We start from the raw sequence: 14,585 nt of genomic DNA on the forward strand, positions 1-14,585 counted from the left end.
CTGTCTTTTCTTTTTATCATTTTCATTTCTTTCATTTCGTTTCATTTCATTTCTTCCTTTCTTCTTTTCTTCTTTCCTTTTCTTATCGTTTATTTTTATTACTTTCATATTTTTCTTTCTTTATTTTTCCTGAAAATTTGACATGTGTACAAATCATTTATTTCTTAATTATTTTCTTTTTAAATCTTTGTTTGAAAAAAAAAAACGACAAACAAATATCAAGTACGTTCGTGTGCAAATACCTTTCCCATGTTTCTCCCCTCCATTAACATGGTGAAATAAGCAGTTGCATGTTGCATGCTGCATTTTGCATGTTGCATGTTGCATGTTCAGTCCTACCTACTATCGCCCCTAAATCCCACCAGCCCCACTCCCCCCCCCCCCCCCCCCTCCCCTTTCCCCGCCACCATGCCCGTAAAAATATTGCGAACGTCAAACTGCTAAAGTATAGCTAGGGGTGGCTATTAAAGGTCAGTTCTCGACAGTCGAAGCATATTATCCTAACCATTTCCGGCTCATATAGCGATCAGCTTTAGGTCTACTTCCTTCTATGAACGCACAGAAATACTTTGGAAACTACTTCTAAGCAAGAAAATTTTTTTGCAAGTCTGTAAACAGTACAGTTTTTGGAGAAGCTAAACGACTCTTGGCTGAATTCAGTATTGTGATCGATCAGGAAGACCGAATAGTTGACGGTATTATGTTGGTGTTGCTAATCATCATATGCCTATCAGTTGTTGTCAAGCCCTATCCTTTAACGGTAAGAGAAAAAAATATAAACTATATGCTTATAAAAGAACTAGTTAAAATATAACCGTGTTGTTATAATAATTCCATTGATTTTGAGTGATTTTAACATACTGAGAAGAAAGAAAATGCATCATCAGTCATACACGCAAAGCCGGTCTACATGACGTTGTCAATACCTGAATATTCATGAATTAAGATATTTCTGAATCAAAGCAATGCTAAGGGCCCAGTTTAGGGTTCTGAAGATATATAATCTCAACTTGCCTTGAATTTTTTGCCTGACGAGTATTTTCTCGCTAGTCTATGACAATTCTTGATAAATGTTCAAAATGATATTCGCCTTATATGAAGTCGGTCGACTTAGATTAACAACATGCCAAATCCATGATGCATAAAATGTGCACAGGAAGGGAAAACTGCAATGCGCATGAAATTAGCATAATTATTTGTCTTCCCATGCTCCCCTTCGGTCTTAGCTTTGATGATATAACCTTTTTTTGAACCAGACAACGTTTTTGCAATTAGGTGTATACAATGTATTTCAAAAAACGTTGTTGGTCGGAGATCAACATCAATCTGGAATTTGACTGCGAGTAGCAAGTAAGCGAATTGTAATGTATTCACAATCAAACAACGTAGTTTCATTTTAGTTTGGAATATGAGGCATACATACATACATACATACATAAACTTTATTTAACCTCGAATTTCAGAGTAGCTTACAAAGCTAATATCTTCGAGAAAGAAAAGAAAAAAAAAAAAAAAAAAAAAAAAAAAAGAAAAGGGCTATTGAATAATGATTGTAAAACTATTATATAATGGTAATTAATATTTACATATGTACACTATATACACTATTTTGCAGAATCAGTTCAATTTCAATGTTGATGAGTAGTTACTCGAAAGAGTCATACTTTAGTATATTACGACGGAAGTCCAAAAAGTTTGAGGTTCTAAAAGTATCCGGCAGTGCATTCCATAAAGTAGCAGCTAAATAAGAAAAAGAGTGAAGGCCATATGTAGTTGTTTTAGGTTTAGGGAGAGACAGAATGTAGTTACCGCGTAAATTATAGGAAGTAGACCGGAAAGTAAACATACTGTTTAGATATTGTTAGATTTGCATTGATTGACATGTAATTATATATGACGATCGTACATAATAAAACACAAATACACCACAATTACTGGCGACGAGGATGGCCACATTGTAAAAATTCGGAGGACTTCTTCTTGAAATAATGTGAGATTTCCTTGGTTTTCACAAACAAAAATGGCCTTTATTGGAAGAATAGAACCATTCGACGAAGCTACAGAAACATGGAGTGCGTACATCGAGCGTTTGGAACAATATTTTACAGTCAACGAGATCAAAACAGAGAAGAAAGTTCCCGCGCTTCTTACGCTACTTGGAAGTAAAACTTATAATCTCTTACGAAATTTAGCAGCTCCAGAAAAGCCTTCTGAGCTTGAGTATAATACCATCGTACACCTTTTGGAGAGACAACTATCGCCTAAACCGTCTGTAATCACTCAACGTTTCCGATTTCATACAAGAATGCAAGACGAAGGAGAAACTATAAACGACTATGTAGCACAACTAAGGAAGTTGGCGATTCACTGCAACTTCGATAACCTGAACGACACACTCAGAGATAGATTAGTATGTGGAATCCGTAATACCGGAATACAGAAAAGATTGCTTTCAGAATCTACGTTACCACTGGAAAAAGCTATCGCAATATCCGTAGCAATGGAAATGGCCGCGAAAGACGCCATTGAATTACAAGGTAAGCACAAAGAAGTTGGTGTAAACAAGATAGCTAAAGCAAAGCCTAGAAAACCAACCGAAAATCAGCTTAAACCAAGAGATAATACGTGTTTTAGATGTGATAAACCAGGTCATTCATCTAATTCATGTAAACATAAAGAAGCTACATGTTATTTTTGCAAGAAGAAAGGACATATCGAGAAAGCATGTTTAGCTAAACGCAGACAACAAACACGCCGCCATACACGCCGGAATGTACACGCCCTCGATAACAATGCCGATAGCGAAGACGAGTCGGACAGCGACAATGAACTTCCCGTAGGAAGCTTAGACATTAATTCGATAAAAGAGAAGAAAACTAAGCCTATTCAACTACCATTAAATATTAATGGAAAGAAAGTATCAATGGAGCTTGACACAGGATCAGCAGTTTCAGTTATGTCTAAAGATGAATTTGAGAAGCAAGTCGGCAAGGCTAAAATTGAGCCCACAAAAGTTGTTTTAAAAACCTACTCAGGAGAGAAAATTCATCCGTTAGGAATCACACGCGTCAAGGTAAAGTACAAAAATCAAGAGAAAAACCTCGAATTATATCTAGTCGAGAGAGGCACAGCAGCACTGTTTGGCCGAGATTGGTTAGCAGCGATACAGTTAGAATGGAAAGAGATAAACAACGTGTTAACACTGAATAAGGAACCTGCAAGTACCAACAACGCACTAGACAATATCTTAAACAAATATCCAACAGTCTTTGAAGAAGGAATTGGGAAAGTGAAGGACATCAAGGCGACATTAAAGTTCAAAGAGGAACCGCAACCAGTATTTCTGAAAGCCAGACAACTACCATATGCCTTGAGACCAAAGGTGGAGCGAGAATTAGACGAGCTAGAGAAAATGGGAATAATATCCAAAGTGGAAACAAGCGAATGGGCCACACCCATAGTTCCCGTACTCAAGAAAAACGGAAGAGTAAGAATCTGCGGAGACTTTAAGCTCACAGTTAATCCCCAGCTTGCAGTGGACCAGTACCCGTTACCCAGGATAGAAGATGTGTTCGCATCGTTAGCAGATGGAGAAAAGTTCACAAAGATCGATTTGAGGCAAGCCTACCTACACATGGAGATGGAAGAAAACTCAAAGAAGTATTTAACTGTAAATACGCACAAGGGTCTATACCAGTTCAACCGGATGTTGTTTGGAATCGCGTCTGCACCAGCAATATGGCAGAGGACTATGGAACAGATTCTGCAAGGAATACCATCAGTCCAATGCATCCTAGATGACATGATAATAACTGGTAAGGACAATACCGAACATTTTAACAATCTGGATAGTGTGTTGAGCCGTCTGCAACAGTACCAACTCAAGGTCAACCTAGACAAATGCCAGTTCTTCCAAGATAAGATCGAATACTGTGGACACAAGATAGACAAGCACGGCATACACAAGACAGAGGAGAAGATTAAAGCAGTGCGTGATACTCCAGCACCAAAGAATGTCACTCAGCTTCGCGCATTCATTGGCCTCGTAAATTATTACCACAGATTTCTACCAGACCTAGCCTCGGTAATGAGACCACTCCACCAGCTACTAGAACAAGGTAAAGCATGGCAGTGGACGAAAGCATGTGACAAAGCCTTCGAGAAGGTAAAAGAGATGGTCACGTCAGATTTGGTATTGTGTCATCATGATTCCAAGAAGCCTATCCGCTTAGCATGCGACGCGTCACCATATGGAGTCGGCGCAGTTCTGTCCCATATCATCGATGGACAAGAAAGACCAATAGCATTCGCTTCTCGCACCTTAACGAAAGCAGAGAAAAACTACTCTCAAATTGACAAAGAAGCATTAGCAATCATCTTTGGAATCAAACGATTCCACACCTACCTTTACGGAAGACAGTTTACGTTGGTTACGGATCATCAACCACTAGTAACCATCTTTAGCCCAACCAAAGGCATACCAGTGACCACAGCTACAAGACTACAGCGATACGCTATGTTTCTATCAGGCTATACTTACGACATAGAGTATAGGAACACTAAGCGACACACTAACGCTGACGCCCTTTCAAGACTACCGTTCGAAGAAACCCCAGAGGATCAAAAGGAAGAAGCTGTTGACATTTTTCACTTAAGTCAGTTTGAACAGTTACCAGTGACAAGCGCAACAATCAGGCGAGAGACAACAAGGGACAAGATCTTGAGTAGAGTCTATGAACAGACCATGTCTGGATGGTCAACTAAGCCAGACGACAAGTTACTACTGGCGTACTACAATCGTCGAGATGAAATCACAACGTATCAGGGATGTCTCATGTGGGGAATACGAGTAATCATTCCAGACACCCTAAGGAAACAAGTATTGGAGGTCATCCATTCAACTCACCTAGGCGTAGTGAAAATGAAAGCCCTCGCTAGAAGTCACATCTGGTGGCCAGGAATCGACTCCGAAATTGAACAGATAACCAAAACCTGCTCTGGTTGTAACAAAGTACGAAACAACCCAACAAAGGTACCCATCCACCCCTGGGAATGGCCAAGTTCACCTTGGGAACGCATCCATATCGATTTTGCTGGACCATTTATAAACAAACAGTTTTTGATTATAGTCGACGCACACTCTAAATGGCCAGAGGTGTTTCCAATGAACAAGATCACAGCAACAAGCACTATTGAGGTACTACGCTCAGTATTCGCAAGAAACGGCGTACCACAGCAGCTCGTTTCTGACAACGGACCGCAATTCACGTCAGAGGAATTTCAAACATTCATGAAGAGCAATGGGATTCACCATTTTAGATCAGCACCGTTCCATCCTGCAACGAATGGACAAGCAGAAAGATTCGTGCAAACCTTCAAACAGAGTATGAAGGCAATGAAATCAGAATCAGCCTCTTTAAACAAGAAGATAGCAAATTTCCTACTGATGTACCGCAACACACCTCATGCTACCACTAACGAAACACCAGCCAAAATGTTCCTTGGTCGAAACATACGTTCACGTCTGGATTTGATGAAGCCAGATATAAAAAGCACAGTGCAGAAGAAACAAATGAAGAAAGCACTTGAGAAGAAAACACCTATACGCTTGTTTGATGATGGACAGCCAGTGACAGTTCGAGACTACAGAGGACAAGACAAGTGGGTTAATGGAACCATCAACACACAACTAGGACCATTGATGTATGAAGTCAAAACAGAAGCTGGAAGTTATTGGAGAAGGCACACAGACCAAATCCAAGAAAGGAAGCATGATGAAAATCAAAGCGACCCTCAACCAAGACCAGCAGAAGATGTCTGCCCATCAGCAGTAGAACAGCCATCAGTCAGCACAACCCAGACAAGCAAGAAAGTTACCCCCGCTAAGAGCAACATGACGCAAGAAGGACAAGGCAAAGGACATCGATACCCAACAAGGCACAGAAGCCCACCAAAACGTTATATGTATGAACAATATTAGGACAGTCATAAGAGATATGAACATTCAGAGACATTATTATTGAGTTATTTTTTCTATCACAGTGATTCATAACTAAGAAGGGAGGAAATGTTAGATTTGCATTGATTGACATGTAATTATATATGACGATCGTACATAATAAAACACAAATACACCACAGATATCCTGGGTAGTGAGAAAAAAATAGACTTTTGTACAATATGATTAAGAAATTCTGAAGGCGTCTAACTTGTAGAGATTTTAGGTTGACCAGGCATGAGCTTTTGGGTTAGAAATGCGATTTTTCGTATTTTAGCTAGAAAAAATAAAGGTCACAGAAATTATGTTTATTCTCAGAGCGTCCATGTCCTATCTCCGACAGACAACTTTTTTTGAAATAGGTGTATTAGCAGGTAAAGGTTATTCGATAACTTTTGTCCTCGCATTAACTAATTTCTAACAACATCTCAGGAAAAAAGTATTTTCATGTTTGTTGCTATAAAGAAGACATCAGTGGAAGAGCCTTGCCTATCCTACTGGCTAATTACAGCCAAAGTGACCAAAGCAATATAGATAAAGTCGACAACTGTAATAATGAAGCAGGTTTAAAGGGATACAAAGCATTCGGTGTGCAGAACAATGGTGAATGCTGGACCGGGATAGACGCCATCTTTGTTTATGCCAAATATATATGGTAACGATAGTAGTTGTACGAATGGTGTTGGTGGAGTGAAGGCCAATGATGTGTACTTCTTGTCGTGTGAGTTTCTTTCCTTTTCAGAAAATAACACATAATATTTAGGTTAATGATCAGTGAAGAAAGCCAGCAGATCAGTTTTAATGATTGCTTATTGTTCAAATCATAAGCAAGTTCTTGACAAGTATACTTTTCCTCAACTCTCAGTTAAGGTTTTGCATGAAGGCTGCTTTATTGAAGTTCTCGCCGATAAGGCCATGCCAGTCCTTGTAGCTAATAAAATCCCAAACGATCGTGATCCTGTGCAGAGCTGTACAAGAGCCGCTTGGAAAAAGGGATTCACTAAGGTCTTCGGTCTACGGAACGGTGGGAAATGTTGGTCTGGAAACAACGCTGATTCTACTTATAACAAACATGGTGTTGCTACTGGAGCATGTGGGTCAGGCGGCGGACACTTGAAAATGGATGTCTATAAATTCGATAGTAAGTTCATGGGTAAATCTAAACATTAGGTCTTACCTTAAACATTCATGAGGTTTTTCCGAAATAATGTACATGAGTAAGATTTCGTAAAATTTTCTTAACTATGCAAGTTCTTTCTGGAAATCGCATGATTGATGTTTCATGAGCCTGTGAACTTAAACCATGTTTCCTTCAGAACCTCATTACTAGTAAAACCCTTGATTGAGACATCCCGCTCTTTGCTTGCTTTCACGGTGGCGAAATTAAATCAATCGTTCGAACGCAAAATCATATGAGATAGCACTGAAACATATCTTTGAAATAAATTTGTAATGGGGATAATTGCAAAGCGAAGCAGCATGCATAAATCTTAGGCTTCTGGTTTGGATTTATTCCTTCTAAAGTGAGTGTTCCTACAACATCTGTACCTCAAGCAACACTAACACCAACAGTGATAACACCAACAACACAAGGAGAAAGTAAGAAAACAGACCATGCTGGTCTTGGGTAGAATATTTGCCACAGCTAATCCAAAAAGGTTGTCTATTTATGAATACTGCATCATTCGTTTGAGATTCCAGTTTCTAAGTGCTGTATATTAATTTTTTATTTGCAATTATTATCATTTGCTGTAAAAAGACTTACGGCTAGCTTTCTTCAATATCAATAGGAGAAGCAAGATACCAAGAATGCAGTGTTCAGTGCATACAAGAGAAAATGATCTATGTTTATAAACAAGACAGCCTTTCAGGCATGTTGTAGGTCACTAATCAGAAACAAGCAATATTTTGCATGTAAAGGACATTTTTTTCTTTCTCCAAAGCAAATTATATCCTAACTACCGTGAAACTCTTCTTTTTCGTGGTTTAATGAATATAGCTATATCTACGGTTCCTGGCGTCGCACTGATCTGAAATGTCGTATTCACATTTTCTGTTGTAACTCTAGTGTTGCCTGGTTCGGCAAGTTTGAGAATGCTTCTAAGTAATTTCAATATGAAATAGGGATTCGTGATCCGACAACTTAAAACCCGATTTCTTCCGATTCCATCTAACGATCAATGGTTAGGATTTTGTGCCTTGCTTAGTTTCATCATATACCGAGTCAGTTTGATCATGCACTCAAAGTACGAGCATTCATTAATTATATGAAAATATTCTTTAAGATACCCATAAATACAAACAATAGATATAGAAGAAAAAGACATGTTTTTATCGCCTGTTCTTCTCCATGTTGGAGTCAAAAAGGTGATATGAAACGATGGGTAGAAACAATAGTTATTTTGTCTACATCTTCAATAGTAAGTTTGCCGATAAGTTATTGTTGTTATTAAGTGCTGTCTGAGAATGTGCTTTACTATAATGGTCCTGGATTCCTCAGCCAGTGGCTAAAGACTCGACTTCCTAATGATTTTGGCTTCGACATGTCATAATATACTATCGCTGTGGATCTAAACATAGAATCAAAGACATCGCCAAAATATACTAACATTAAGATTTTAGTTAAACTGAAAGAGATAAGATAAAATGATGCAAGCAAGATATGCCAAACTATTAACTATAGGATTAATCTTAAGCAAGTCGCATTAATTAAAGATAAGCGTATGAGTCAAATTTGCACTAATCCGATGTCGTAAGGAAAAACTAAGACATATGATATAAATCTTGTTTATGAGTAGCAGGAAATCCGTTCCTTCGAGTATGGCGGCAGTTATATTTATAAGAAGTCACGTTATCGTTGACGTTTTCCATCAGATATGAACGGCATTGATCACGTGACCTGTTAGCCATGCTGCGAGCTCAAGATTTTTATCGACTTTTATAGTTGAACCTTTTAGCCGTTGTTCACGCATTAGACTTTGATAAAAAGTTCGTAAATCTTCCAGGATTTAGGAAAACAACTGATACACCATCAGTACCTCGAAGAAGGGACTCGGCCGAAAGTACACGACCCACTAAAGCACTCATAGCACACAAGTAGCAACAAGCAACACTTCGAAACACAACGCCTGCAAAACGGCTTCGTCACAAAAATCAACAGTCATACGTAAAACTACAACACTGCAGCCAACAACATCTTGGGAAGTGAAAACACTATACCTACATCTTGGAAAACGGCAACGTTGAAAACTGCATCACAAACTGCGTCAACAGTCATACGTAGAACTACTACACTGTGGCCAACAACATCTTGGGAAGTGAAAACACGACCTACATCTTGGAAAACGGCAACGTTGAAAACTGCATCACAAGAATCAACAGTCATACGTAGAACTACTACACTGTGGCCAACAATATCTTGGGAAGTGAAAACACGACCTACATCTTGGAAAACGACAACGTTGGAAACTGCATCACAAACTGCATCAACAGTTATACGTAGAACCACGACATCGTGGCCAACAATATCTAAAAATTAAATTAAATTTCAGCTCACCTCATGGTGTTATTCGTATAAAAGAGGACATTTCAGATGTCAAGTTAATCTTCCATAGTACGTTAAAAAATAACGAGCACTTAATAACGGTCGAGAATATACCATCCCCCTGGTTATGCCAAAACAAAATAGGACAGAATTTAAACGTACGCATACGAAGACATATAGAGGATATTACATGGGCGCGCGGAGATACGAATTTTATCTTCGAATGTTCAATTGATATCTCACGAGTGAGCGCAGATATCGATGAAACTTAAATAAAACAAAAGCTCAAAAATTCTTTATTAAAATAGCAAGCCGATTCAACAGCGATATCTTCACGTGTGAAAGATATAGTATCTTCCACTGGTGAAAGATATCAAGTTTTCGACACTAGAGAAAACCTGGTATTTCATCAATATCTGTATAATAATAAACATGATTATATTTCTGAAAGCAGTGCAATAGACTAAGTTCATTGTAGCTGTTGTTTCTTTCTTTTTTGATTTTCGTACTTTTTTTGAAAGACGGAAATGTAAAATTTTCCTATTGCTTTAACCGCGAACTCTTCCTATCCCTTTTTCATGCATATTTTGTGACCGTTCTAAAACTTCTATGCCCTCTCAGATCACGGTAGTAATGAAATCCCACACTATCGGTACATTGGATGCTTTAAAGATAAACGGGGGGCGCGTGCCATGCCTGAATATCTTTGACTTAGCTGGCCGAAAGGAAGTCTTGCTTCAATAAAGAAATGTGCCAAGATCTCGTGGAGTAAAGGGTACCAAGTGTTTGGCGTCGGTTACAATGGGCGTGAATGTTGGTCTGGAGTGAACGCAAGTCTTACATACGCCAGATATGGTAATTTTACTGGATGTTCAAATGGTATTGGTGGACACTGGGCCAATGACGTCTACGCCTTCGTTTGTAAGTTGTTCTTGCTTCCTGACAACTGTCTGTAGGAAGATGTTTTGCATTCACTTGAAATGGTGGTGATAATCACTCAGCATCGACACATGATAATGGACCTAACCCTATTTAATTATCACACTAATTTTATGCCTAACTAGGCTAACATAATAGCCTAATAATTTTTATCATACGTGTACTCATTAATTGTATCTCAGGCTGGTGCATGATAGCTATTTACCGCTTTGTTCGGGATAACGAAATGAGGGCAAATGTGAGGGTTTCCGGTAATGAAGCCTGTGCCCTGTACCAAGATTTTCAATTATATAACATCAAGTATATTGAAATATTCTAGTTACTTGCGCAGCCTTCGGCAACTCCCCATTCCCTATTTGGGAAAAAAATTGGCAGCAGTTTAGACCAATAGTAAACAAACTTCGTTGCATGCTCTAGCTGCTACTGGAATTTGGGTCCCATCGGTCAAAGCGGTCCCAGCACTACCTGAAGAAAAACTTCCTGCTAACGGATACGTGTATCTTATATCAAACATTCAATTATGCCTTATTACCTTCAATAAGCTGCGCATGCGTTAGGACCCTGTGGGGGATAGTTTCTATTGCATGTTTATCATAATCCTGATGAAAACTAATTGAATAACAAGTTGAGTAATATTGTTCACCATCAGACGCTGCCTTTGCTAATCTATGGCTTTCACTTGTGAACGAATCTGGGTGTACAGCAACATCACATTCTCTGTTATCTTACCCATACTTTGCTTATTTCAGCCGTAAAACCAATTATTACCAGTTTGCTAGAGCCCAAGAACGTTAAATCTGGGACCCTAGTGACATTATTTTGCAAAGAATCAAGCTCTCAGCTTCCTTTAGCTAGTATCACGTGGTACAGAGGAGCAAATAAAATTCCCACCAACATTGTAACAATGGACGTTTATAAACAGGGTTATTACTGGTGTAATGCAAGTAATATACCACATCATGGACCAGCACGAAGTGAAAGACTTTTACTTGTTGTTACAGGTATGGGTACAGTGGATTACTAAATGTTGTTAATACGACAATTCCTATTTTAAACCTTCATTCGGGCAGATGGACTAGATCGTTTTTACTATATTCTACCATGTAACCCATCTTGCTTCATCTAGGGAATGGATAGCGCCATATAAGATCATCATGCCAGTAAAACCTTGATATTGCTCATCACTTGATGATAATTCTTTTTCAGATTACTTCACGTCTATTATAAATTTCAAGGCAAAGAATAACAAGCCAAAGAATAACAAGCCACAGAATAACAAGCCAAACATAAATGACCAAGTAATTGATTGTTTTTAATTATCAGGCCCATCTTGTGTGGTTATACACTGTTGCTGCTCAAAATAATTTTCTTTTTTAGTTTCTGTGTTTTTGGTTTGATTCATATTTGGATTCACGTCTCAGGAATCCTGACCAATTCTGATTTACTGATGTTGCTCTTTATGCGTTTTTCAGCCACAGGACCCTTGTGAACAAATTGCTAAATACCTCTCAAGCAAAGATAAACCAAGAGAGTATAAACATGCTAAAAATACATTAAATAGGTGGTGAGTACTGTACAATCTCATAAAATATATTGAAAATATTTCTATCTGGCGATGCATGTTAAATAGTTTTTGATGTGTTTGTGTTGTCGTGGTAGGGAGGAGTCTAACAAACTTAGTACGTTGGATTGTGTTATTTATGGAAAGAAGAAAAACCAAAACGAAGGCTTGGACGACTATTATAGAAGCCTCGTGGAGATTCTCAAAGAAGGAGCGAAGAAGAACAAGATAGAAGGCTTGAAGATCGACTGGAAATTAATCTTGGTGAAAGACACAGGTATTGACATAACTATAAAATTTCTTTATTCAGGTATTGCATGCTTACTTACATGTTTTTCTAAATGCCCTTAATGTTAGACCCTGTCTGAAATCCGAAAATAAACATCCCAAAAAATTGACCTCCTATTATTACAGAGAGTACTGTGCATTTCGAGAATAATGCAATGTCTTAAGTAAAGCATATGTTAGCTCGTATGTTCTGATGACTCAGCCTCCCTATCTTATCTTTCATGTAGGAATGTGTATCAAGGAAACAACAGGCAAGCAAAATATCAAAGGTTTCTTTACCTGGCAATCAACAAAAATAGGCGACTCAGTGACTGTCGAGTGTCCTTTGGGACCGAGTGGGTCGTCTGTTACGAGAAGATGCGGCGGGGACTTCGATACTGGTGCTGTGTGGATTGACCCGAATGATGAAGCAGCAGTAAGGGGGATCCGCGATCGATGCCAAAGATATACGGGTTTAACTCGCGGATTTACGAAGACGGGTACAGCAGATTTACGGGATTTCCCGCGCCGTGTCCTTACTGCTGCTGTGTTGGGTACCGCAAACGGAGGTTAAAATATTCCTTAGATATACATGGCCACCATCAACGACATTCAAAACAAAACTGTGCGCAGGCTCGGAAATCAGGTGATGGATAACTCAGACGCTGACTTTGTCTTCGCTACATTTATGGAGGGAAAGACAGACAAAACTATGAATCACAAAATGGCTGAAAAGATAATCAACAGAATGCCGGCCGATGACTACCGTTTGGAGTTGACATTCGTAAAGTACTTAGACGGTGAGTGGATAATAGAAAAGGGTCGTAATCCTATCAGAGCGTCTGGTAAGCAGAGCCTGTTCGTTTTGAATAAGCACACACGACCGGGAGCACTTGAGGGAATAGACATGCTCTTCTACGAGGTCGCTTACCCGGTTACCGTGGTCATTTACGGTGCATACGAGATTAAGAAGCCGGACGTTAAGAAGTTGCGACCAATGCGACATCCTGGTAACTGCGTTGGGAAGCTGGTTAGGGAGTTTTTCGAGGATTCCTCTCGGGGTGGTAAGCTTACGCCAAAAAGAAGAGAAGCCATCAGGAAATGGGAGCATTCTACACGTAAAACTGGAGGCTCCATCGAAAACATCAAAAAGTTAGAAACTGCCTTAGAACGCCGCATACACGTGAAGGACATCACCGACGGTTTCATTTACGAAGGGACGAAAAAGTATGGAGGCCGGGGAGCGCCTATTGTTATCTATCAACACAACGCGCACGCATGGAGAGAACTTAGGTTTCCAAGAAAGAAGGAGACAAAGGTCTACAAGGGGTCACCACTCATAGATTTGATCCACGAGAATTCCATATGGATAATGGATTCGGAAGGAAATCAATTCATGACGCAAGACGGCACTCTTTACCGGCCCGAGAGCGAACACCAGCGCATCCAAAGCGCCTGCGAAACCCTTGGTGAGGACTTTTCAGATGAGGTCCTTAGCTCCCGCAGTTTGGACTTCCTGGCCGCAAAGAAAAGAAACGGCTGGAAACCCACCCCAAAAGAATTCGGAGACATAGCCAAAGCCTGTGTAGAACACGGCCATGGAGGTCTGTGGAACATGGAGTACGACGAAGATCAATACGTATCCCTGGATATGAAACATTGCTACCCTGCCAGTTTTAAAGGCCTTGGGGATTGTAAGGAGTATTACGATAGATACGGGCATCCCGACTCACAATTCTTTCGTGTCGCGTTAGACTGTAAATACGACGCACCAGCAACAGGATTCGTCAGACTAACAACATGGGAGTTGGCAGAAGCCTTACATCCAATAATTTACGCGTGGTACGGGAAACATCTACAGGAGAAAGAATGGATCCCTGTGCCCCTGCTGAAGTTTCTCGAAGAGCGTAAACTCCTCACATACACAGCGCATGAAGCCATACTCTGCCATAGCGCCTTTACACAATGGCTTCCAGAGCACAACCCCACAGCGCGTGTGGTCATAGGTAAATTCACACAGGGCGCAAAAGAAGGCGAAAAACACATGCAGCGACGCTTAATAACAGACGCCGGTGAGCTAAGCTTCTTAATAAAACGCGCGCATGAGCAAGGAACCATGGTGTCCGTAGAGAAGTGGAATTATTTCATAGAAGGCCAAGGGGAACGGCAATGGAATGCGCTGTGTTATTACCAAGATCATCGCCCGCAATATTACCATCTTCGGGCCAGCATGTTAGCATATGCGCACATTAATCTATTGTCAATGCTGCTGCGGT

General features: G+C 39.8%; 2 protein-coding genes across 3 annotated transcripts; both read left to right on the top strand.

The window, feature by feature from the left end:
- Positions 1-463: 463 nt before the first annotated feature.
- Positions 464-12,883, top strand: LOC116293502 (uncharacterized). Of its 2 annotated transcripts, XM_089035202.1 has the most exons (7): positions 464-760; positions 10,164-10,463; positions 11,231-11,482; positions 11,688-11,779; positions 11,954-12,045; positions 12,141-12,319; positions 12,558-12,883. In XM_089035202.1, the coding sequence occupies exons 3-7, from the start codon at positions 11,386-11,388 to the stop codon at positions 12,881-12,883; spliced, it is 786 nt and encodes a 261-aa protein (XP_088891328.1). In that variant the 5' UTR covers positions 464-760; positions 10,164-10,463; positions 11,231-11,385. The 2 variants fall into 2 exon arrangements, with proteins under 2 accessions (XP_088891328.1, XP_088891327.1); XM_089035201.1 differs by lacking the exon at positions 10,164-10,463.
- On the top strand, positions 6,415-7,629 carry LOC116293503 (uncharacterized). Its single transcript, XM_031700933.2, has 3 exons — positions 6,415-6,719; positions 6,864-7,139; positions 7,523-7,629. Exons 1-3 carry the CDS (start codon positions 6,638-6,640, stop codon positions 7,627-7,629), a joined length of 465 nt encoding a protein of 154 aa, XP_031556793.2. The 5' UTR covers positions 6,415-6,637.
- Positions 12,884-14,585: the final 1,702 nt, after the last annotated feature.

The sequence above is a fragment of the Actinia tenebrosa genome, unplaced genomic scaffold (assembly GCF_029948245.1).
Source record: "Actinia tenebrosa isolate PJP-AT-01 unplaced genomic scaffold, QUT_ActTen_1.0 PGA_scaffold3__52_contigs__length_22856419, whole genome shotgun sequence".
NCBI lineage: Eukaryota > Metazoa > Cnidaria > Anthozoa > Actiniaria > Actiniidae > Actinia > Actinia tenebrosa.